The 26,789-nt window shown below is 41.6% G+C and overlaps 1 protein-coding gene across 13 annotated transcripts in view; it reads right to left on the bottom strand.

Moving 5' to 3' along the window:
- SCTR (secretin receptor) overlaps positions 1–26,789 on the bottom strand; it is an 82,478-nt gene that overhangs the window by 50,740 nt on the left and 4,949 nt on the right. For 11 of the 13 annotated variants that reach the window (XR_012421057.1, XR_012421059.1, XR_012421058.1 and 8 more), the window contains exon 2: positions 2,978–3,098. The exons of the other annotated variants lie outside the window; for them this stretch is intronic. Coding sequence is in view for 6 of the 11 variants with exons in the window: in XM_045366960.3 (XP_045222895.2) it covers positions 2,978–3,098 (121 nt within the window). In the remaining 5 variants the exon portion in view is untranslated. The remainder of the gene's footprint in view (positions 1–2,977; positions 3,099–26,789) is intronic. 13 annotated transcript variants of the gene reach the window in all.

The following is a 26,789-nucleotide window of genomic DNA, read 5'->3' as shown; positions in this document are numbered from 1 at the left end:
CCTTCCTTCCTTCCTTCCTTCCTTCCTTCCTTCCTTCTTTCTTTTGACAGAGTTTCACTCTTGCTGCCCAGGCTGGAGTGTAATGGCGCGATCTTGGCTCACTGCAACCTCAGCCTCCTGGGTTCAAGTGATCCTCCTGCCACCGTCTCCCGAGTAACTGGGATTACAGGCGCCCACCACCACACACGGCTAATTTTGTATTTTTAGTAGAGACGGGGTTTCACCTTGTTGGCCAGGCTGGTCTCGAACTCCTGACCTCAGGTGATCCACCTGCCTCGGCCTCCCAAAGTGCTGGGATTACAGGCATGAGCCACCGCGCCTGGCCATGAATTTCTAATCACTTGATCCATGTCTCCCTCACCAGGCTGAGTCGTGGTGACAATGGCAAAGCCTGCCCACTGCCATCCTTCTCTTCTTTCTTACGAGGAGGACTTGGTTTTGCTCCAGGTGGTTACATGCACAGCTATAAACTCATCCTGCAGTATCCATTGCAGCTGGGGTGGCCATGCAGTCCTATTCCGGCTGATGCAGTATACGCAGAAGTCACCGGGAGAGTGTCAAGAAAGTCTGGCTTACAGTCTATCTCATCCTTCCTGCTAGTGACTTTCTTCTTCTTCCTGCCAGAAATGCAGGTATTCTCCTCTCCTCCCTGGAGGTACAGCAGCCATTATATGACCATGAGAACAGACGCCACACATTCAGGCAAAAGAGAGGAGGAATCCGGAATATGGCGACATCTTGGAACTTTGCTCCAGCTCTTTTTGTAATATGCAACAAACAAATTGCTATCTGGTGAAGCCAGTGTATCCAGCTCCTGCCACGCACCGCAAAACACATTCCTAAATGATGAGAGCACAGCCGACAATGCTCCTTTGTCACCACTCACCTGACACCACTAAGTGCTAAATAAGCATTCTTTGAATGAATGCTTTTCATTTCACACCAACTCCATAAAATAGATGTGAAAACTGATAAATATAAAATGAATGCTTTTCATTTCACACCAACTCCATAAAATAGATGTGAAAACTGATAAATATAAAATGAATGCTTTTCATTTCACACCAACTCCATAAAATAGATGTGAAATCTTGTTCAAGATCAGTCTGTCTAATTTAAAAGCCTGGGCTCTGTTTTTCTTTCCCTCTCTCTTTTTAAATTGAAGAAAAATCATATAACATAACATTAACCATTAACGATTTAAAGTGCACGATTTAGTGGATTTAGTACCTTCACAATAAAATATTGTGGAAACATCACCTCTATCTAGTTCTAACACATTTTTACCAATTCCAAAAGGAAACCTGTGCCCCTCAAGCAATCACTTCCCATCGTCCGTTCCTTCAGCCCTGGTAAGCACTAATCTGTCTCTATAGGTTTGGCTCATCTGCACATTTTATATTAGTGAAATCATACAGTGTGTTCCTTTATTTTTTTTAATATTTATTTATTTATTTTGAGACAGAGTCTCACTCTGTCACCCAGGCTGCAGTGCAATGACGTGATCTCTGCAACGTCCACCTCCCGTGCTCAAGCAATTCTCCTGCCTCAGCCCAGCTGGAATTACAAGTGCCCGCCACCATGCTGGTTAATTTTTGTATTTTTAGTAGAGATGGGGTTTCGCTATGTTCGCCAGGCTGGTCTTAAACTCCTGACCTCAAATGATCTGCCCACCTCGGATTCCCAAAGTGCTGGGATTACAGGCATGAGCCACCATGCCCACCCACAATGTATGTCCTTTTGTATCTGGCTTGTTTCACTTAGCATTGTTTCAAGGCTTGTCCATGCTGTAGAACGTATCACCACTTCATTCTTTTTAAAAGCTGCATAATACCCACTGGATGGATACACCACATTTTGTTTATCCATTCATCAGTTCATGGGCATTTGGGCTGTTTCCACCTCTTCATCCTTGTGAAGGGGGCTGCTATGAACATCCGTGTACAGATGTTCGTTTGAACCCTGCAGTGGGTTCTTAATGCTATACCCCTCCTTATGCTTAGACGACAGACAGCAAAAACAAGACTTTTAGGAAGGGAATAAAAATAAAGTTAACATTTAAATATAACATTAACTCTTAAAGTGTTGATTAATAATAACAATTAACATTTAAATTAGCAATATTTACAAGGCATCTGTATTTAACACACTTTATCTCATTTATCATTATAATCCTGAAGAAGTTATCACCTCCATTCTTTTTTTTTTTTTTGAGACAGAGTTTTGCTCTTGTTGCCCAGGCTGGAGTGCAATGGCACCATCTTGACTCACTGCAACCTCTGCATCCCGGGTTCAAGCAATTCTCCTGCCTCAGCCTCCCTAGTAGCTGGAATTACAGGCGTGCGCCACCAAGCCTGGCTAATTTTGTATTTTTAGTAGAGGTGGGGTTTCACCATATTGGTCAAGTTGGTCTCGAACTCCTGACCTCAGGTGATCCACTCACCTCAGCCTCTCAGAATGCTGGGATTACAGGCGTGAGCCACCACACCTGGCCACATTCATTCTATAAATCAGAAAATAGAGACTCCGAGGGCTAAATAATATGCCTGTGTTCACACAGCCAGTGAGTGTCACCCAGTAGGCGGCCCACACTATTGTGGACCCAGGCTGCCTTTCCTACTACCTCACTCATGGAGCTGGCAGGGAGGTGGGAGAATGAATGAGAGGAAAACTGCCTTGCAAAGAAATTCCCACCAAGCTCTTAAGTTGGCCAAGTCAGCACGCAGAAGCTGATGGTAGGAAAACACTGGCTATGTTCACTTGCCCAGGAAAAGAAGAGTAGTAAGGATCTGGCTTTGGGGTCCATGTGATCTGCTCACCAGAACCACTCCAGCCCTGGCCCCCCCAGCTGATTGAGTAAATAAAGCTAGATCAGCCTCCCACATCCAATCCTGGCCCAGGACAAGCTCCTCCTGCCCAGCGGGACTGGACATGCTCCACCCCCAAGAGAGGACATGGGCTGTGGCAAGCCTCATACCTGGCACTGGCTGCTCCGTGCCCAGGTCTCCTGTCTGCTCTCTGGAGAGTTCCTGCAGGCACTGGTCTTGCTCTTCCCACAGCACTTGCAGCACGTCACATAGTCGGGGAAGGGCTCCAGTCTGCAAGTCCAAAACCAGGGATGCTCATCATTGCCACTAATTCAATCCTGTCACACAAGGACTTTTCATGGGGGAGAATGGGGCAAGACAATGGGGATTCAACGGGGATTCGAGTAAAGCAAAGCCCTTGCCTGTAAGGATCTCCTGGTCCGCAGGAAAGGTGGAGGCAGCCACTCCTGGGGAGAATTCAGAACACATCTGGGAAAGCTGGGATGTGTAAATCATCTGTGGCTTGTCCACTGCAAATTTTGCTCTTAAGTTTATCGAGGCTCCTGAGCCCAACAAGCTGTTTGCTTTCTCAGCACCTTACTCTTTGTCTGTGGGACTTACTTTATGCTACTCCAACTGTGTGAGTCTTTTCTTTTTTGAAAGCTTAGTGTTTTTTGTTTTATTTGGTCTTGTTTTCTGTTTTTCTAGAGACAGGGTCTTTGTCACTCAGGCTGGAGTGTCGTGGTGTGATCATAGCTCACTGCAGCCTTGATCTCCTGAGCTCAAGCAATCCTCCCACCTCAGTGTCCCCAATAGCTAGAACTACAGGCCAGGTATGTGCCACCACACCTGGATAATTTACACACACACACAAATGCACACACACACACATATGTACACACACACACGCATACATAATAGAGAAGGGGGTCTGACTATGTTGCCCAGACTGGTATCAAACTCCTGGGATTATAGGCATGAGCCACTGTGTCCAGCCTGAAAACCTACTTATGATTCAGACAAGTTCTTTGAAACGTACACTTAACCATCTTCTCGTCCCACAGAAGACAGCGTACATCCCTCCGAGAACAGCGACTGCAGGGAGGAGTTGGACAGGAGGATGAGGGAGGGACTGGCACTCAGCTGTGACTTCCTCACTCTTTCCAGTGGCACACAGCTCACGTACTACTGCTCTTGTCCTCTTCCTTTTGGGGTCTCACCTGGTTCTTGCTGAAGCCCATAGTCTCTGGAAATTCCAACATAATGGAGCAGGGAGAGAAGTCCTTGGAGACAAAGCCACCCTCCAAATTGGCCCACGTAAACAAAAGCTCTGAGCCAGAGAAGGGCAGCTAAGGTAGCACTATGGTCAAAAGGCTAGAGGCAAACAGAAGTCATTCACTACTCTTTCCAGAGTAGGCTTCCTATCATGGCTCCATTATTTGGTGCCTGAGACTTGGGAAGTATAATGAATGAATATATGAATGCACAACTGAACAGATGAATACACTGCACTCCTACTTTCCTTACAAAGTACAGATGTGGCATTTTAATATTAGAGTCCTTTTACAGACACTAACTTAATCAGGTCTCAAAATAATACAATAAAAAAAGAAAAGGAAGGAAACTGAGACCCATGGTGTTAGGGGATATGACCAGGGTCATCCACCCAGCCTTCCAAGAGGTTGAGGGCCAGGTCTTATACCCCCTTGTCAATCCTCCACTAGCGATTTGCAGATGGAAATTCCAACATAATGGAGCAGGGAGAGAAGTTTCTGGAGACAAAGCCACACTCCAAATTGGCCCAAGTAAACAAAAGCTCTGGACCAGAGAAGGATAGCTAAGGTAGCACTATGGTCAAATGGCTCAGAGGCAAACCGAAATCATCCTCTGTTTATTTCCTATTCCGGATCTTTCACGTTACCACCCTTCACTAGTGCTGTCGGAAAGGATCTACCAACTGTCAGCAACTGCTCCTTTCCCCAGCTCCCTGACACCAACTGACCAGGGTTTATGTTCCCCATGAAAAACACACATCACCTCCCCTGGCCCAGAGCTTGTGATCAGTCATGGCCGGCTGCTGCAGAAACATCCGGGCCCAGCCAGCTCTAGGATCATAGAACGCTCATTCTTTCCCCAACTTTCAGCCCTAAGTTTCCATTTTACTCCCAACACAATACAGCAAATGTGTTAATCACGTTGTTTGTCATTTAGACTCTTGATCAAAACAAGTAGTTTCCCTAAGAATATAGCAATTGTCAAGAGAGCTGGCATTGGCACACAGCTCACGCACTCCTGCTCTTGTCCTCTTCCTTGTGGGGTCTCACCTGGTGCTTGCTGAAGCCCATAGTCTCTGACACCCTCTGGCTTCTCAGTGGAGGAAGTGGAAGAGCTTGAATGGAAAAATCCACCTAGAGATGGCCAGGCACTGCCTGTTAGTTCACTGGTCGGCACACATTCTGTTCAGAGCCACTTAGAAATTAACATGACTCTCAACAGGAGAGAAAGTGCTGGAGGTAGTGAGACCAGGTATAATCTTTTAAGGAATCGTAAGTGTCACAGTAAATAAGTAAGTATAAAGAAATTAACATGACTCTCAACAGGAGAGAAAGTGCTGGAGGTGATGAGACCAGGTATAATCTTTTAAGGAATCGTATAAAAGAAGCAGTGACCCAGAAGACAGAACAATAGAAATTACACAACCTGAACAACAGAGATAAAATAAACTGAAAATAAAAATTAAGAAACCTTGAGGAACCTGATGGGGACTATAACAAAATATCTAGCATTCATTTCTTAGGAGTTTCAGAAGGAGAGGAGAAAGAGGGTGGAGCTGAAAAAAGTACTCCAAAAAATAATGGCTGAAAACTTCCCAAATTTGGCAAGAGACATACACTTGTAGACTGAAGAACACAAACCAGCCTTGAAGAAGATAAAACCTTAAAAGTCCACACCAAGGCACATTATTTTTGAAAACTAAAGAAAAAATCTAGAAAGCAGCCAGAGAAAAACTACACTTTATCTAGAGGGGGAAAACAGTTAAGATGACAACTGATTTTCCATCAGAAGTTAGAGGAAGATGGCACAATATTTTTAAATATTTTTAAAGTGCTGAAAGAAAAGTATTGTCAACCATGAATCCTATACCCAGTAAAAATACCCTCCAGGAATGAAGGGGAAATCAAGATATTCTCAAATAAGAAAAAGTAAAAGAATTTGTTGGCAGTAGACTCACCCTAAAAGAATGGCTAAAAGAACTTCTCTAAATATGAAGAAAAAGTTAAAGAAGGAAAATTGGAACATGAGCAAGGAAGAACACAGTAAGCAAAAATGTGGGTAAATGTGATAGGTTTTCCTTCTCTTCAGTTTTCTAAATTATGTTAATTATTGAAGCAAAAATTACAACACTGTCTGATTTTGTTCTAAATGTATATCAACTACATATTTAAGACAAGTATATTACAAATGTGGAATGATAAAGAGACAAAAATAGAGGTAAGATTCTATAGTATCCTTGAACTGGGAGTATGAGAACACCAGTAGACTATTATAAGTTGTGTATATATAATGGAATATCTATGAGCAACTTAAAAAACTGCTTAAAGAGATACACTCAAAAGCACTGTAGAGGAATCAAAATAGAATTTTAAAAGTTGTTCAACTAACCCACAAGAAGGCACAGAAAAGTAAACTAAGAAATAAAAAACTTAGAGAACAAATATAAAACAAAAAATAAAAAGGCAGACTGAAGCCCTCACATATCAATAGTGACATTAAATGTAAATGGTCTAAACACACCAATTTAAAAAGAGATTGGCATATTGGATTTTAAAACATGATTATACACTGTCTATAAGAAACTCACTTTAAATATAATCTAGGCAGGTTGAAAGGATGGAACAATATGTATTATGTAAATATTAATCAAAGAAAGCAGGAGTGACTATATTAATGTAAGATAGATTGTAGAGCAAAAACAATAACCAGAAACAGAAAGACACATTACATAATGATAAAAAAGGCAAGCTATCAAAAATACATAGCAATCCTAAATGTGTATGCATGAAACAATTATGCTGTAAAATATGTGAAACAAAAACTGATAGAACTGAAAGGAGAAATAGGCAAATCTACAATTTTAGTTGGATTCTACACAACCTTCTCTTAACAATGGATAGAATAACTAAACAGAAAATCAGCAAAGATGTAGGAAAATACCATTATCAAGACAATCTAATTAATATTTATAGAACATTTCACCCAACAACAGCAGAATACACATTTTAATCAAGTATTCGTGGAACATACATCAAGGAAATCACATTGTGGGCTATAAAACAAAACACAACAAATTTAAAATAACTGAAATCATATACAATGTGTTCTCTGACCACAACAAAAACAAATTAAAAATAAATAACAGAAAGAAAAATGGAAACTCTCCAAACACTTGGAAATGAAGCAACACACTTCTAAACAATCCATGAGTTTAATATTGAAAATCAATCAGTGTAATTCATCATATTAACAGCTGAATAAAAATCACATGATCATATCAATAGAGGCAGAAAAATTATTTGAAAAAATTCAATACCCATTAATGATAAAAACTCTCAGAAAAATAGGAACAGAGGGGAACTTCTCCAACTTGATAAAGAGCATCTACAAAAAACCTACAGCTAAAACCATACTTAATGTTGATATTTCTTGCCTTAAGGATGGCAAGATGTCTACTCTCACAATTCTTATTTAACACAATATTGGAAGTCCTAGCCAATGCAATAAGACAAGAAAAAGAAATAAAGGCATACAGATAAGAAGGAGGAACATACATATATATATGAGACACTCAGACAACTCATAGCAAAAATAAATATATAATTCAATTTTAAAATGGGCAAAAGGACTAAATAGACATTTCTCAAAAGAAGACATACAAATGGCAGCAGGTATATGAAAAAATGCTCAACATCACTAATCATCAGAAAAATGAAAATCAAAACCATAATGAGAATTATTTCACCCCAGTTAGGAGGGCTACTATTGAAAAGACAAAAAATGATAAATGCTGGCAAGGATGAGAAGAAGGGAATGCTTGTATACTGCTGATGGGATGTATTGTAGTATAGCTATTATGGAAAACAGTATGGAAGTTTCTCAAAAAACTAAAAATAGAACTATCATATGATCCAGGAATTCCACTTCTGGATATATATCCAAAAGAAAGGAAATCAGTATGTCAAAGAGATATATGCAGTCCCATGTTTATTGCAGCACTACTCACAATAGTCAAGATATGGAATCAACCTAAGTACCCATCAGCAGATGAGTAGATAAAGAAAATGTGGTATATATACACAGTGGAATATTATTCAGCCATAAAATCAATGAAATCCTGTCATTTGTGGCAACACAGTTGGAAATGGAGGTCATTATGCTAAGTGAAATATCCAAGCACAAAGAGACAAAAAAAACACATGTTCTCACTCATACGTGGGAGCTAAAAAGGTGGATCCCATGAAGATAGAGACTAGATGGGTTGTTACCAGAGGCTGGGAAGGGTAGGGGAGAGAAGGGGTTGAAGAGAGGTTGAATAATGGGTACAAATATAGTTTTGATAGAAGAAATATGACTCAGTGTTTGATAGATCAGTAGGGTGACTATAGCTTAAAATAATCTATTGTATGTTTCAAAATAGCTAGAAGACAATAATTTCAATGTTTCTAGCATAAAGAAAAGACAAATATTTAAGGTGATGGCTATGCCAATTACATTGATTTGATCTTTACAAATTATATGAATGTGTACGATTATCATATGAACCCCAAAAATATGTATATTATATGTGCCAATTAAAAATAATTAAATTTATAATAAAAGGTTGAAAAAGAAAAGAAATAAGCCAGGCCACAAAAAGACAAATATTGCATGTTCTCACTAGCATGTAGGAGCCTAAAAAGTGGATCTCATGGAGGTAGAAAATAGAATGGTGTTTACCACCTGCTGGGAAGGGTTGCAGGGAGGAAGGGATGAAGAGATGTTGGTTAATGGGTACAAAAATACAGTTAGGTAAAAGGAATAAGTTCTAGCCTTTGATAGTATAGTAGGGAGATGATAGTTAGCAATAATTTATTATACATTTCAAAATAGCTAGAAGAATTGTAATTTTCCAACACAAAGATAAATGTTTGAGGAGATGGATATCCCAATTACCCTGACATGATCATAGCATATTGTATACATGCATCAAAATATCACAATTACCTCCAAAATATGTAAAACTATGATACACCAATCAAAAATACAAAGAAGAAGAAGAAAAACCTATTTGTAGATAACATGACTGTCTACATAGACAATCCCAAGGAATCTGCCAAAAAATTCCTAGAACTAGTAAGTATGTTCAGCAAGGTCTCAGGATGAACACTAAACACTGACAAATGAATTGTATTTCTATATACTTGCAGTAAGCACATGCACAGTGAATTTAAAAAAAAAAAAAAAAAACCAGTGGCCAGGCATAGTGGCCCATGCCTATAATCACAGCACTTTGGGAGGCCAAGGTAGGTGGATTTCTTGAGTCCAGGAGTTCAAGACCAGCCTGGGCAAGATGTCAAAACCCCATTTCTACAAAAAATACATGAATTCGTTGGGTGTGGTGGCATGAGCCTGTAGCTCGAGATACTTGGGAGGCTGAGACAGGAGGCTTAAACCCATGAGGTTGAGGCTGCAGTGAGCAGAGATTGCACCACTGCTCTCCAGACTCAGTGAGAGAGTGAGACCCTGTCTCAAAAAAAAAAAAAAAAAAAGAAAGAAAAGAAAAGAAAATACAGTGTCGCCGGGCACGGTGGCTCAAGCCCGTAATCCCAGCACTTTGGGAGGCCGAGAGGGGCGGATCACAAGGTCAGAAGATTGAGACCATCCTGGCTAACATGGTGAAACCCCGTCTCTACTAAAAAAATACAAAAAACTAGCCAAGTGAGGTGGCGGGCGCCAGTAGTCCCAGCTACTCGGGAGGCTGAGGCAGGAGAATGGCATAAACCCAGGAGATGGAGCTTGCAGTGAGCTGAGATCCGGCCACTGCACTCCAGCCTGGGCGACAGAGCGAGACTCCATCTCACAAAAAAAAAAAAAAAAAAGAAAGAAAGAAAATACAGTGTCACTCAGAATCAATTAAAAAAAGAGGTGCTTAGGCATAAATCCAGCAAAACATGTACAGAATTTATATGCTGAGAATGACATAATGCTGGTAAAAGAAATCAAAGGTCTAAATAAATGAAGAGACATACCATGTTCATGGATTAGAAGACTTAACGTAGTAAAGATATCAGTTCCTTCCAAACCATGTTTAGCACAATTCCTATCAAAATCTCAGCAAGTGTTTTGGAGATATAAAGAAGATTATTCTAAAATTTATGTAGAAAAGCAAAAGAATGAGAATACCTAAAAGAGATGCTTTTTTTAAAGAAATGAAACAATTTATTTATAAGTGCTAAAACCAGGAATCAACTAGGACTTCCTTCAATAGGTCAGTGGATAAACAGATCATAATACAGACATATAATTGATGATTATCCAGTGATTAAAAAAAAGGACTGAGCTGCTGGGCATTGTGGCTCACACTTGTAATCCCAGTGCTTTGAGAGGCTGAGGCCAGAGGATTGCTTGAGTACAGGAGTTCAAGACCAACCTGGGCGACAGAGTGAGACCTCTTCAAAAAAAAAAAAAAGAGAGAGAAAGAAAAAAAGAAATGAGCCATTAAGCCACAAAAAGACACAGAGTAATCTTAAATACAGATTGCGAAGTGAAAGAAGTCAATCTAAAAAGGTTACAGGCTGGCAGTGGTGGCTTACACTTGTAATCTCAGCACTTTAGGAGGCCGAGGCAAGAGGCTTGCTTGAGTCCAGGAGTTCAAGACCAGCCTGGCAACACAGTGAGATTCCATTGCTTAAAAAAGTTGATTTAAAAATTAGCCTGGCATGGTGGCAGGCATAGGATTGCTTGAGCCTGGGAGGTGGTGGCTGCAGTGAGCCATGATAGCACTACTGCACTCCCGTCTGGGGGACAGAGTGAGAAATAAATAAATAAATAAATAAATAAATAAATAAGTAAATAAATAAATAAGTTACATACTATATAATCTCAACTGTATGGAAAAGGCAAAAACTTTGGTGACAGTAAAAAAAAAATCAGTGGTTGCCAGGGGACAATAGGAAGGGAGATGGGCTAAGTCAGGAAGGAAGAATAGGTGGAACATGGGACTTCTAGGACAGTGAATCAATTCTGCATGATACTGTAATCATGGATACATGTCATTATACATTTGTCAAAACTCATAGAATATACAACACAAAGTTTATTGTAAACTATGAACTTTAGTTAGTAATATTGTATCAACATAAGCTCAGCAATTGTAATAAATAAACCACATTGATGCAAGACGTAAGTAATAGGGAAAACTGGAGAGGAGGAATTGAAAGGGTATATGGGAACTCTTTGTACTTTCCACTCAATTTTCCTGTATACCTAATTCTCTTCAACAAAATTAATTCTGTTAATTTTAAGAAAAGTGGAAAGAATCGGTTTACCTGATTTTCAGAGGTATTATATAGGTACAACCATCAAAACAGCATATCAATGGAAGAATAGAAAAGTAGATCAACAGAAACAATAGAAAACCTAGGAATAGACCTACATAAACATGCACAACCAATTACTGACAAAGGTACAAAGGGATTCAATGAAAGGATCGTCTTTTCAACAAATGGTGTTGAAGCAACCAAACATCTGTAGACAACAAAATGAACCTTGAGCTAAGTCTCACACTTAACACAAAAAGTAACTCAAAATGGATCATGGGCTTAAATTCAAACTATCACACTTTTATTTTAAAGCACAGGAGCTTGGGTGCAGTGGCACATGCCTGTAATCTCAGCACTTTGGGAGGCTGAGGCAGGCGGATCACATGGGATCGGGAATTCGAGATCAGCGTGGCCAACATGGTGAAACCCCGTCTCTACTAAAAATACAAAAATTAGCTGGGCATGGTGGCGCATGCCTATAATCCCAGCTACTAGGGAGGCTGAGGCAGGAGAATCGCTTGAACCCGGGAGATGGAGGTTGCCGTGAGTCAAGATTGTGCCACAACACTCCAGGCTGGGCGACAGAGTAAGACTCTGTCTCAAAAAATAAAAACTAAAAATAAATAAATAAGTAAATAAAAGCATAGGAGAAAATCTTCAAATCTAAAGTTACACAGAGTTCTTACGCTTGGCACCAAAAGCAGGATCCATATAAGGAAAAATTGACAAATTAGACACAATAAAAATTAAAACTTTGCTCCATGAAAAGCCATGTTAAGAAGATGAAAAGACAAGCTACAGAATTGGAGAAAATATTTACAAACTACATATTCAAGAAAGGAATAATATCTAGAATATACAAAGAATGCTCGAAACTCAACAGTAAACAAGCAAAAAATCTAATTAGAACATAAGCAAAAGACACGAAGAGATAGTTTACAGAAGATATACAGATGGCAAACAAGCACATGAACATGTATTCAATGTTGTTAGCTATCAGGTAAATCAAAATTAAAACCTTTATATGGTATCACTCCATATCTATCGGAATGGCTAAAATACTAAAGTATCAACACCCAATGCTGGCAAGGTCATAGGGAAATGGGATCACTCAGACGTTGCTGGTAGGAATGTAAAATGGTACACTCACTGTAGAAAACAAGTTGGCAGTGTCTTGAAAACCAACCAGGCAACTAAACATTCAACTACGACAGTCCTGGGCATTTATCCCAAAGGAATGAAAACCTACATTCACAGAAGAACCTGTCCATAAATATTTATAGCAGCTTTCTTCATAATGGCCCCCAAACTTCAACAATCCAGATGTTTTCCAATGGGTAAGAAGTTAAGTAAACTGTGGTATATTCATACTATGGAACTCTACTCAGCAGCAAAAAAGAGCAAACTTATTATTGATTTTTGCACCAACCTAGATGAATTGCCAGAGAAATATGCTGAATGAAAAGAAGCTAACGTAAAGAAATTACATACTATATGATTCCATCTTTCCATTTGTATAGCATTTATTTTATTTTATAACTTTTTTTTTTTTTTTTTTTTAGAGACAGAGTCTCTCTTAGTCACCCAGGCGCTGGAGTGCAGTGGTGCAATCATAGTTTACCACAGCCTTGAACCCCCGGGCTCAAGAATCCTCCTGCCTTAGCTTCCTGCACAGGTAGGGCTACACATATGCCGCCACAGGCGGGCTAATTTTTTAAACATATTTTTTGTAGAAATAAGGTCTCTGTTGCTAGGCTGATCTTGAACTCCTGGCCTCAAGCAATCCTCCTGCCTCAGCCTCTCAAAGTCTTGGGATTACAGACATGAGCCACCATGTCTGGCCTATATAATGCTCTTGAAATGACAAAATTATATAAATGGAGAAGAGATTTGTGTTGTCAGGAGTTAAGGAAGGAGTGGGCACGGGAAGGAAGTGGAAATAACTATAGCAGGGCACCATGGAGGGCCCTTGTGATGCCAGAAAAATTCTATATCTTGACGGTAGCAATGTCAATATCATGGTTGTAATCTTATACTATATATATATGTGTATAAAACTATACACACACACACACACACACACACACACACAGAGTTTTGCAAGATGTTACCATTGGGAGAAACTGGGCAAAAGTTACAAGAGATCTCTCCGTATTATTTCTTACAACTGCATGTTAATTTACAACTATTTCAAAATAAAAAGTTGAATTACAAAAAAAAAGACAACTTAATTATCTGAGTATAAAGAGAACATCTAGCTGGGTAAATTATGGTGAGTCCATTTAACAGGGTATGTTCAGGCATTGCACATGATTATTTAAAGAAAGTATTTAGCAGTACAGAGTATTAACAGTAATACTATGATGTTAAACAGAAAAATCAAGACACAAAATTATATGTACAGTATGATTGTAATTATGCTAAATGTACCAATGTTTGAGAGAAAAATTGGGAAGAAAATGTATGAAAATATTATAAGAATTATTTTTTAAACCTTTTAAAATAATGTTTAAATATGCAGAGGAAGGTAGACAACCAATGTGTGCACAGCCCTGCTATCACTACGTGAGCATGTCAACCGAGCTGCCGTTAGTCAGGGGAACAGGAGAAGAACGTGTCCTGTGGCTGTCACTAGTAAGGCAGGCTGGGGGCTCAGCAGCAGTTACTTTATTAGTTTAAAGAAAGAAATTATTTCTTTAAATCAAGGTTTCTGAACTGAGAGCCAAATTTGCTATGGGTGTCACATATGAAATGCAAGTTTGCATTCCACCTCCTCGTTCTCGTTCTTTTTTTTTATTTTTGAGACGGAGTCTCGCTCCGTCGCCCAGGCTGGAGTGCAGTGGCGAGATCTTGGCTCACTGCAACCTTCACCTCTGGGGTTCAAGTGACTTTCCTGCCTCAGTCTCCCGAGTAGCTGGGACTACAGGCACGTGCCACCACACCCTGCTAATTTTTGTATTTTTAGTAGAGACGGGGTTTCACCATGTTGGCTAGGATGATCTCAATCTCTTGACCTCGTGATCTTTGGCCTCCCAAAGTGCTGGTTCGTTCTCGTTGTTACCACCAGTGATAACCTCTTTTGCCAGAGACTGCTTCCCTGATAAACATTCTTCCCTTTCTCTAGTATAATCAAAACTTAACTGGGCAATTGTTTACCCACCACAGTTACCAATTTGCTTGCAACTAAGGTGTGCCCATGAGATTACATTCTAGCAATAGATTGGAGTGAAAAACACATGAGCAAATTCTGTCTCATGCCCCTGAAGGAAAGGGACGTGCCTCCCTCTTCCATATGTGGATATCACGGTGAACCATATTCAACCACGGGGATGAGAGCAACAGCCCTAAGGCTGATTGTTCTGCGGAACTCAGAGGACTAAATCCATCCTGGACTTTGCTTCTGAACCTCCGCATTCCATCACATTCTCTTTTTAACATTTTTCTTTTTCTTTCTTTCTTTCTTTCTTTCTTTCTTTCTTTCTTTCTTTCTTTCTTTCTTTCTTTCTTTCTTTCTCTTTCTTTCTTTCTTTCTCTTTCTTTCTTTCTTTCTTTCTTTCTTTCTTTCTTTCTTTCTTTCTTTCCTTTCTCTCCTTCCTTCCTTCCTTTCCCTTTCTTTCTTTCTCTTTCTCTTACTTTTTCTTTTCCTTTTCTTTTTTCTTTTTTTTTTTCCTTTGAGATAATCTCGCTCTGTTGCCCAGGCTGGAGTGTACTGGCACAATCATCCTCACTGCAGCCTCAACCTCCCAAACTCCCAGGCTCAAGCCATCCTCCCACCTCAGCCTCTTGAGTAGCTGGGACAATAGGCGCACACCACCACATTCGGCTAGTTTTTGTATTTTTTTGGTGGAGACAAGGTTTTGCCATGTTGCTCAGGCTGGTTTCGAACTTCTGAGGCTCAAGTGACCCTCCTGCCTCAGCCTCCTAAAGTGCTGGGATTACAGGTGTGAGTCACCATGCCTGACCTAAATACATTTTTTTCATTGATAAATAAAAAGTGTATAGATTTATTATGCACATGTTGTTTTGGAATATGTATACATTGTAGAAAGGCTTTAATTGAGCTAATTGACATAGGCATTATTTCACTTTTGTGTGTGTGGTGAGGACACTTAAAAACTACTCTCTAAGCAATTTTCAAAAACAATATATTGTTATTAACTTTAGTCATCATGTTGTACATCCATTGCATCCTCTTGATGTTAATATACAGGAAGTAACTCAGACTTAGGAAATGTACTGCCAGGGACAGGAAAGAAGTATGCTGTAGTTGGAAGTACTGGTCTCAACTCCCTATGGGGTTTATACATATGAGTCCTATCATGGTGGGCGAGGTGTACTTCTTTGCTTGGCCTTGGTCATGTGACCATGGTCAATGGGACATTAGTGATTTGATGTGAGCAGAGGTTTGAAATACATTTGCACACTTGTCCTTGCTCACCTGCATTTTGGAACCTGGGGTAGCCTGCTCATCTTAGAATGAATGATAGGTGTAGCAGACTGAACCTAATCCAGGGGATGGAAGCAAGCCAGGAGAGCCCAGCCCGGATTAATCATACCCTAGCTCAACTGTAAATGCCAAGAGGGAAATGAACACTTATTGCTGCAAGGCACCGAGATGTGTGCAATTGTTATGCAGCCTAGCTGACTGATACAGGGTGGGAAATAAACTCTAGGGCAGCATCAATGTGTGTGGCTAGTGAATGAGGTTTCCCAAAAGTAGGTGGCAATTTCCACTGTGAGAGTTTAAAGAAAGGGATCCTCTGGCAAAGAGGACTCTCTTGAGAGCAACAGAGCAAGGTTAGAAATGGGATAACATATCTATAATGGGAAGCCCCGTGCAAGAAAAGTTCAACTTCCTTGGTGATTTTCCTTTGCACTACAGAAACAGTAATAATGGAGGATAGTTTAACTTTTTCTTCTCATCCAACATTTCTTTTTTTAAAACTGTGGTAAAATATATATAACATAAAATTTACCATTTTAACCATTTAACGTGTGCAATGCAATAGTATTAGGTACCCTCACAATGTTGTGCAACCATCCCCGGTATCCATTTGCATTACCCCAAACAGAAGCTCTGAACTCATCATTTAGCAATAACTCCACATCCCCCCATTCTCCCAGCCCCTGGTAACCTCTATTCTACTTCTGACTCTAAGAATTTGCCTGTTCTAGGTACTTCATATAAATGAATCACACAATATTGGTTTTTTGGCACCTCGCTTGTTTCACTCAGCACATTTTCCGGGTTAATCTATGTTGCAACATGTATCATAATTTCCTTCTTTTTTTATTATGCTTTAAGTTCTAGGGTACATGTGCACAATATGCAGGTTTGTTACACAGGTATACATGTGCCATGTTGGTGTGCTGCACTCATCAACCCATCATCTACATGAGGTATTTCTTCCCGTGCTATCCCTGCCCCAGCCCCCCACAACCCAACAGGCTCCTGTGTGTTATGTTCCCCACCCTGTGTCCATGTGTTCTCATTGTTCAACTCCCACTTATGAGGACAGAAAACCAGAATTTCCTTCTTTTTAAGGCTGAATAATATTTCATTGTATAGATAGACCACATTTTGTTTATCTGCTTATCTGTTGATAGACGCCTGGTTTGCTTCCATCTTTTGTCTATTGTGAATAATGCTGCTATGAACATGGGCGTACAAATATCTGTTGAGTCCCTGCTTTCAGTTCTTTGGGGTATATACCCAGAGGCTGAATTGCTGGATCATACGATAATTATATTTTTAACTTTTTCAGGAACTGCACAACTGTTTTCTATAGGGGCTACCCCACTAGCCAGGTACAAGGGTGCCTATTTCTCCACATCCTCACCAACACTTGTTCTTTTTCTATTGCTATTGTTTTATGATGGCTATCCTCGTGGGTGTGAAGTGGAGCATCCCACATTTCTTTTGCCCTTGATCCTTCCTCTAAAAGGTAACAAGCCAAGATAATGTGGTGGTGGGGGGGCGGGTATCCAACTAAAGAAATGCGTGGTGTCCACCAGCGTCTGACAGGAATGTCATTCTGCTGAGAGGACTGAGTCCATGTTTCCTGGTGGTGACCAGCAAGGAGGAACTGGAGTCCCCAGGGTTGCTGGGAGTGGCTGGGAAGAGCACGTGGCTCCATGGAGCAACCACCCAGAAGATGTGGGACATGAGAAACAAGCCCTCTTACTATCTCCATCAACCTAGAGAAGACGGGGAGAGGCTGATAGTAACTATATGCATGTGTATATGTACACATATTGTATATACTCATTAAATTTAAAAGTATTAAATACAATTTTACTTGTAATTCACAGGAGGGACAAACGAAGATGAAAGAACTGCTGAACTTTATGTAAAATTTTCCTCAAAACAAGAGCTATTCATTTTTTTTAATCCCTTTAAATTTTTGTAATTGAGTTTGTATAACCACATTGAGCTTTTTTTTTTTTGTACTAGTACCAAAGAGTATAATGACAAATAGTAGTTCCCTTCCATAACCTTTACCTGCTCTCCAGGCAACCGTTTTCAACTTTTTTTAGTTGTTTATTTTCATTTTTGTCTGCATGTTTCAAAATTATATTCTTGGCCGGGAGCAGTGGCTCACGCCTGTAATCTCAGCACTTTGGGAGGCCGAGGCAGGCGGATCACGAGGTCAGGAGATCAAGACCATCCTGGCTAACACGGTGAAACCCCATCTCTACTAAAAATACAAAAAATTAGCCAGGCGAGGTGGCGGCGCCTGTAGTCCCAGCTACTCGGGAGGCTGAGGCAGGAGAATGGCGGGAACCTGGGAGGCGGAGCTTGCAGTGAGCCGAGATCGGGCCACTGCACTCCAGCCTGGGTGAAGGAGCCAGACCCCGTCTCAAAAAAAAAAAAAAAAAAAAAAAAAAAATTACGTTCTTATATTGTTGTTATTTCTTGTTTTTTAAATCCGAGACAGTCAAAACATCCTATTAGGGAAGATAAAGATGAGATGTTTTAAAATCTTCCTACATATACTTCTCTCCCCATATATTACATATACTAATCTTCATTTCATTTTTAGTGAAGAATGGTCTATATTTATAATGACTTATTTTGACTATGAAATATTGTCCGCTGCTGAGTCAAATTATGTAAAATGATTATGTGTCTTTCTTGTACATTTTGTTTTTCCTGAGGTCAATCATTACTGTTTTTTCATTGGATTAGTTTTCCATGTACATATGGCTAATTTTTCCAAGTGCTCCCACAGCTCTGTTACACATCTATCCACAGTCCTATTGGTTTTTCCTCTGGAGATTTCTGTCTCAGAGTTCCCCTTTCTCTTACTCCATGCAGGCCTGCTACCTGGCTGTGGTTTGGGGTGCCCTCTCCCTGTCTCCTGGCTGCAGTCTCATTTCCCAGGTATCGAGGCTTTTTCCTTGGTTTGCTCTCATTTTGAAAAAGCACAGAATTCTCTAGTAACCTCCTAAGAAAAAGGGATAACTTTTTGAATCTTTGCAGAAGTGAAAATGGTTTTATTAATTTAATTAATTATTAAACTAACAATTTGGGTAGAAAACACTAGGGTGAAATAATTTTCCTTCACAATTTTGAAGACATTTCTCCTCTTCCTGTATTGTTAATAAGAAATCCAATTCTGATTCTAAATCTTTTGAATGCAACTTTTTTGTTTTGGCCCTAGAAATATGTAAGATTTTTCTTTGTTTTTAGGTATTTTGAAATTCCTTGAGGAAATGGGTCTTTTTAAATTTATTGATTGGATACTCAGTGGGCATTTCAATCTGAAGACTTGTGTTCATTTCTGGGAATTTAAAAAAATTATGTTTTTAATTTATTATTTCCTCCCTTCATATGCATGCTGTCTGTCTGGAATTTCTATTAGCAGAGTATTCGACGAGGTGCACTGATCCTCCGATCTTTTCATCCTTCTCTACTATTCTACCACTTTGTCTTTGTGATCTTCTTTTTTTTTTTTTTTTTTTTGAGATGGAGTCCCACTCTGTTTCCCAGGCTGGAGTGCCGTGGCACAATCTCAGCTCACTACATCCTCTGCCTCCCAGGCTCAACTGATTCTCCTGCCTCAGCTTCCCGAGTAGCTGGGATTACAGGTGCATGCCACCAAACCCAGCTAATTTTTGTATTTTCAGTAGAGACGGGGTTTCACCATGTTGGTCAGACTGGTCTCCAACTCCTGACATCAGGTGATCAACCCTCCTCAGCCTCCCAAAGTGCTGGGATTACAGGTGTGAGCCACCGCGCCCAGCCTTTGTGATTTTCTTGATAGAAGATTTCCTTGACATTATCTGTAGAGTTTTTTATGAGTGTTTTGTTTCATACATTTAACTTCCAAGAACCGTTTCTTATTCTCAGATGATTCCTTTTCCATAGCATCCTTTTCTGGTTTTGTGGCTCAGGCATCCTTTTCACAAAGGATTTCCAAATATTAGTTGTATGTCTTGTCTCCTCTTGTCTGCATGATCTGTTTCCTCAAGGCACCTTTCTCATGGCTGTTTGCTGCCATATTGGAGGCCCTCCTCAATGTCCAATCTAAGCTTGAGACAGTAACACGGTCCCTGGAACCACTGTGGACCTAAACAGCTTCTTGCCTGCTGGCCTTCACTGTAACATAACCAGGCCAAGAGGGAGCCCACTGCTGGGGTCTATGGGTGGACTCTCCTCAGGGTCTGGGGCCTTTCCAGGGTGCCACAGGGTGACTTGACAGTTTCTCTTCTGCCCGCTACAGGCATTGAGGTTATTTTTTTCCATACAGCTATCACTTCATCCACTTTTCATTTTCCAAAGATTTCTGGAAATTTCTGCCTCATCTCTGTCTCTTGTTTTGTTCTCTTTGTATGGGTTTATCCCTTTTCTATTCCTTTACTGTCATTTTAAAAGTGTTTCCAGAGGCAGAGCAGATAAACACATGTGGTCAATCTGTCATCTTATACTGAAAGCCCTAAGCATATTAAAAAAAAATTCCTCATAAATTTAATAAGAGACTGTCAGAGAAAAATCACTAAATGGTACTTTTCTATATTATTTTATTTTATTTTTATTAACTAAACAAAAACCTACATTACATATTCTTTCCTCTTTGGTTTCAGAGCCTGAGTCTCAGCCATCATTACATGGAGTTTTGGAAATACTGCTAAAATCACGTCGAAGTTTGGCTTTTAAAATATTTAGACCACAAATGCTTTGTATAACTTTGTCTCTTCCTAGAATTTTAAATCCACTTTCTTTTTTCTTGTTCATCACAAAATTCACAGGCCTTCACCTCGTTAATTACACGTCAGAGCTGTACTTCAAGGTTCTGAAGAGAGCAGCTTTGTGTGACGTTGCCTATTATCTTCTCTGGGGTGTTCTTCGAGGAGCCCTTTGATTTGCTGAACTGAATCTTTTCTAGGGTCTTTTGCAGAACCGTGGAACTGGTGCCCATCCATTGCTTTCCTGGGCAAATTCCACTTTTTAGTATCCCATATTTTACATTGAGTTTTGGTTTTGCTACATATAACTATGGTAATTTTTTAAAGAAGAGGTGCTTAAGTTGTAAACTATGTGAGTCTTTGCACGTCTAATAGCGTCTCTGCAGGGAGTATCACCCTTTGTTTCACTCAACACATAGTCATGTTGGTCCCACTGTGGTGTAAAAGTTCACCTCTTGCTTGATGATTCCATGATGAACTTCCACCATCTCTTTCTCTGGGGTATTTTTCCAGATGGTAGACATGTTTTGAGGTGTCTGCGAAGCCTCTGAGCCAACACTTCTTCCTGGGAAGAACCCTTTCATGCCTAGGCTGAGTGGTTTATGCTGTGTGATCCTATCCCACTGATTAGACCAAAGGAGACCTAACTAGGCGTGGGACAATCTGCCTTCCTTGGGTATTTGGTGTTGGCATGGGGAGAAAGCCAACCTCTCCCATTCCCAAAGCATGCAAACTTGGAGGCCATGGAGCAGCCATATTCTATCCCGTAGAAAGCAACAGAAAAATCCAGTCTGCAGAGAGAAAGAATAACAAAGCCGAACCAATAAGAGAGAAAAGGTGTCAAGGGGGTTCTGTTAGCTATTTTGGAGTTTAATTTTGGGCTCTTAAGTCTGAGATGGTAAAATATGGCAGGATATATAATAGAAATCTTTTAAATTCTGAATAAGGGCTGGGCACGGTGGCTCACTCCTGTAATCCCAACACTTTGGGAGGCCGAGGTGGGTGGATCACGAGGTCAGGAGACAGAGACCATCCTGGCCAACATGGTGAAACCCCGTCTCTACTAAAAATACAAAAATCAGCTGGGCGTGGCGGCACGTGCCTGTAATCCCAGCTACTTAGGAGGCTGAGGCAGGAGAATCGCTTGAACCTGGGAGGTGGAGGTTGCAGTAAGCCGAGATCATGCCACTGCACTCCAGCCTGGCAACAGAGCTAGACTCCGTCTCAAAAAAGAAAAAAAAAAAAATCTGAATAAGGTAAAGAGACTCAACATCATTTCTCTTCTCATACTTTATAATTACTTGCCTATCAACCAGAGACTGGGAAGAAATCGCTTCAAGAGTGGAAAGGGGCCGGGCGCGGTGGCTCAAGCCTGTAATCCCAGCACTTTGGGAGGCCGAGACGGGCGGATCACGAGGTCAGGAGATCGAGACCATCCTGGCTAACACGGTGAAACGTCGTCTCTACTAAAAATACAAAAAACTAGCCGGGCGAGGTGGCGGGCGCCTGTAGTCCCAGCTACTCGGGAGGCTGAGGCAGGAGAATGGCGTGAACCACGGAGGCGGAGCTTGCAGTGAGCCGAGATCCAGCCACTGCACTCCAGCCTGGGCGACAGAGCGAGACTCCGTCTCAAAAAAAAAAAAAAAAAAAAGAGTGGAAAGGGAAGTAGTAGTCTAGTTTATACAATGAGAAATAAGAACAGGAAAGTCATCATTGTATAACCTGTTCAAAACTCAAAATTTTAGCAAACATTTATTGGGCACCTACTATATGCTCAGCAGTCTGCCCATCACTGGTGACATGAAGGTGAATGGGACATAGATTCTGTCCTTGAAGCTCGTGGTCTCCAGCAAGGGCCAAAGAAGTCAATGGCCAGATAACCCACGCCCAGCTAAATTTTGTATTTTTAGTAGAGACGGGATTTCACCATGTTGGCCAGGATGGTGTCTGTGGTGAGTGCTGTGAGGAATTGTAAATGGGAGTCGCATTGCCAAGTCTGCCATTTTGAGAAGGAAGGAGGATGAGGTCAGAGTAGTAGTAAAGAACCCCTATGAGATGGCTCTACCATTTAAGCAAGAAGTGAGGATTGTCTTTGAAATGGTTAATTTTCAGTGTCAACTTGACTAGATTAAGGGCTAACTGCTTACTTGGTAAAACACTATATCTGGGTGTTTCTGGAGGAGATTGGCTCAGGAGTTGGTAGACTGAGTAGGGAAAATCTGCCTTCAATGTGGGCAGGCACCATCCAATCGGCTGGGCCCTGAATACAACAAAAAAGGCAGAGAAAGGTAAATTCTCTCTCTCTCTTTCTCTCTCTCTCTCTCTCTCTCCTGGAACTGGGACACCCTTCTCCTGTCCTTGAACATCCGAACCCCAGGTTCTCCAGCCTTGGATTTCAGAACTTGCACCCGTGGTCCCCCCATGGTTCCCAGGACTCTGGCTTCTGACTGAGTTCCACCATCAGCTTCCCTGGTTCTGAGGCCATCAGACTCAGAACCACGTTGGACTGAGCCATGTTGCTGGAAAGATGGAAGGGAACGAGGTGCCCAGTACTGCATGCCTCTAAGATACGTTGGGTATTTCCTAGTGTCTCAGTGTAACTATTTATGGTATCCCTTCTCTCTCAAAAATTGCATGGATCACCCCCGGTAGCATCAGGACTGGAAAGTATCTAGTGCATACAAATGGCCAACAGATAAATTAAAAGCTGCTCAGCATCACCAGTCATGAAGGAAATGCAAATCAAAGCCACAATGAGCCATCATCTCACACCTGTTAGGGTGGCTCATGAGGAGTGAGAAAAGTGCTAACAATGATGTGGAGAAAAAGGGGACTCTTACATACTATTAGAAGAAACGTAAACTGGCTTAGCCATATGGAAGACAGTATGGAGGTTCCTCAAAACATTCAAAATAGAACTAACATATGATTCAGGAATCAGACTTCTGGTCATAAACCCAAAGGAAATGAAATCAGCACCTCGTAGGGGTACCTGCACCCCCATGCTCACTGCAGCACTATTCACCATGGCCAAGATGTGGGAGCAACGTACGTGTCTATCAACAGATGAATGGATAAAGAAACATGCTGCATATATACAATGGAATGCCAGTCAGCTTTAAAAAAGGAGATCCTATCATTAGTGACAACATGAATAAACTTGAAAGACATGGTGCTAAGTGAAATAAGCCGGTCACAGAAAGGAAAATACTGCATGATCTCACTTATATGTGGAATATTACAAAGTTGAATACGAAGCAGCAGGGAGTCGAATGATGGTTGCCAGGGCCTGGGAGGGGTTGAGAATGGAGAGATACAGGTCAAAGGGTATGAAGTTGCAGTTACACCAGGATGAATAAGTCTAGAGATCTAATGTACAGCATGAGGACTATAGTTAATAATACTGTATCGGGCTTGGTGTGGTGGCTCACGCCTATAATCCCAGCACTTTGGGAGGCTGAGGCGGGTGGGTCACCTGAGGTCAGGAGTTCAAGACTCGCCTGGCCAATGGGATGGGAAGCCCTGTCCCCACTAAAAATACACAATTAGCCAGGCATGGTGGTGCATGCCTCTAATCCCAGCTACTCGGTAGGCTGAGGCGGGAAGATCACTTGAACCTCTTGAATCTGGGAGGCAGAGGTTGCAGTGAGCAGAGATCGATCGCACCATTGCACTCTGGGCTGGGCAAAAAGAGCGAAGTTCTGTCTCAAAACTAATAACAATAATAATAATACTGTATCATACACTGGAATTTTACCAAAAGAGTAGAAGAAACATATGTTAATTTGCTTGACTATAGTAATCATTTCACTGTGTATTTCAAAATATCATGTCGTACACTTTAAATACTGTTTTTTGTTGTTGTTGTTTTTTGGTTTTTGTTTTTTGTTTTGAGACAGGGTCTCACTCTTTCACCTAGGCTGGAGTGCAGTGGCACAATCATGGCTCATTGCAGCCTCTACTTCCTGGGCTCAAGTGTTCCTCCCGCCTCAACCTCCTGAGCAGCTGGGACCACAGGCACACACCACCACACCCAGCTAATTTTAAAAATTTTTTGTAGAGACAGGGCCTCCTATGTTGCCCAGGCTGGTCTTGAACTCCTGGGCTCAAGCCATCCACCTGCCTCAGCCTCCCAAAGTGCTAGGATTACAGGAGTGAACCACCGTGCTTAGTCTACAATTTTTATTTTTAAAAAAAGATTATAAGAACGAATCCAGTGAATGTGGCAGATCAAAGGCCCCTGGTGAGGCTCGTTTCTGTGGTTGGAGCGTGGGAGCCAGGTTGCAGTGTGAGAGTGAGTGGAAGTGGAGGCGATGAAGGTGGACGCGTCTTACAGGAAACTGGCCACCAGGGGGCAGACAGCAGAGAGCTGTTGACTGCCTGGGCTGGATAGACGGGAAAGTTAACCAGCTGATGAGAAAAGTCAGTGGAGAGGAAGAGGGTGAAGGTTGGGTGAGATGGCTGTCATTGTGTCCTCTTGGGAAGGAAGTCGGTAGGGATAGGAGTATGGACAGGCCGTCGTCTGGGGGACAGCCTCTTTTCCACTTGGATGCTGTTATGGACTAAATGTGTCCCCACTAAATTCACATGTTGAAGCCCTACCCCCAGGGTGGCTGTATTTGGAGGTAGGGCCTATAAGGAGATAATTAAGGTTAAATGGCATTGTAGTAATAGGTCCTGATCCTATAGGATTGGTGTCCTTACAAGAAGAAACACCAGAAAGGGCCTTCCCCTTCCCTGCATCCACACACTCATTGGCAATGCCACATGAGGACAAAGTGACCGTGTGCAAGCCAGGAAGAGGGCCCCCACCAGAGACCAAACCCTGCAGGATCTTGATCTCACACTTCCAAACTCCAGAACCGCAAGATCAATTTCTTTAGTTTAAGCCCCCAAGTCTATGGTATTTTGTTACGATAACACAGCTGACTAAGACAGACAGGAAGGAAGGGGACAGAGGGTACAATTTCGACACATCTGCAAGGGCAAGATGTTGGTTAGAAGTTCATCCAGGTAGTCTCAACTCTTGGGAAATGGAAGGCAATCCATCTGTTGAACATGAGAGGGAGGCGGGAGGTGAGAAATTTGAAAGACACGGGGCCATCAGGAGCACGCCTGAGAGCCTCTGGTGAGGGAAGTAGGGTGGAACATGGTGGGATCTGGAGATGACTCTGGGAACCTCAGGAGCCTGCAGCACAGTGGGCTAAGACTCTGGGACACGATAAACCAGGGATGGCCCTCTCCAAATGCCATCCTTGGAACAGACACACCATGTAGAGGCTGGGTGGGCCCCAGGAGTCCACAGGAATGCTGAGAAGCCTTCTGTTTGTAATGTAAGCAAGTAGATAGTATCTGAGTATTGTGGTTTTACCTTGAGCAGGAGGTTGTCCCGAAGCCTGAGTGAAGGTCAGTGGTGAGAACCCACAGCTTGCTAAGAGCAGGGATGCAGGGACCAAACTGGGGCTCACTGCAAGAGGCTGTTCTGGTGGTGGAGCTCGAATCCCAGATATTAAATCTAGGCTTTCAACAAGGGGGTACCAGGAAGAGGGGCTATGTCCTCCCTTGGCATGGTAGGAAATCTGGGGCCCTCCCAACCTGGATGGGGATCATGAGGACAGGGTGAGGGTGGGAAGCTCTGCGGGAACTCCAAAGGGTGATAATGCCAAAGCAGGTGGACTCCTCTTTTTCTGTTGCCTTTTTTTCTTTTCTTTTTTTTTTTTTTTGAGATGGAGTTTTGCTCTTCCTGCCCATGCTGGAGTACAGTGGCACGATCTCCGCTCACTGCAACCTCTGCCTCCTGGGTTCAAGCGATTCTCCTGCCTCAGCCTCCTGAGTAGCTGGGATTACAGGCATGTGCCACCATGCCTGGCTAATTTTTCTGTATTTTTAGTAGAGACGGGGTTTCTCCATGTTGGTCAGGCTGGTCTCAAACTCCTGACCTCAGGTGATCCACTTGCCTCGGCCTGCCAAAGTGCTGAGATTGCAGGTGTGGGCCACCGTGCCCCGCCTAGGTGGACTCCCCTAAAGAGTTTGGGAAATGATGCCTCCTCCTGTTGGATTTTATGACCCCATGATCATTTCTGGGCCCCTCAATAAACGCTGTGTGTAACTCAGTTTTTTTTTTATGTTTCACAAATTGATTAGTTTAAATGAAAAATTAATGCTATTTTGAAGTTTGGGAATTTTATGACAGCCCCTTGGGCACCAGAAACCC

The sequence above is a fragment of the Macaca fascicularis genome, chromosome 12 (assembly GCF_037993035.2).
Source record: "Macaca fascicularis isolate 582-1 chromosome 12, T2T-MFA8v1.1".
In the NCBI taxonomy this organism is placed as follows: domain Eukaryota; kingdom Metazoa; phylum Chordata; class Mammalia; order Primates; family Cercopithecidae; genus Macaca; species Macaca fascicularis.
This window is presented reverse-complemented; position numbering and strand designations above follow the sequence as displayed.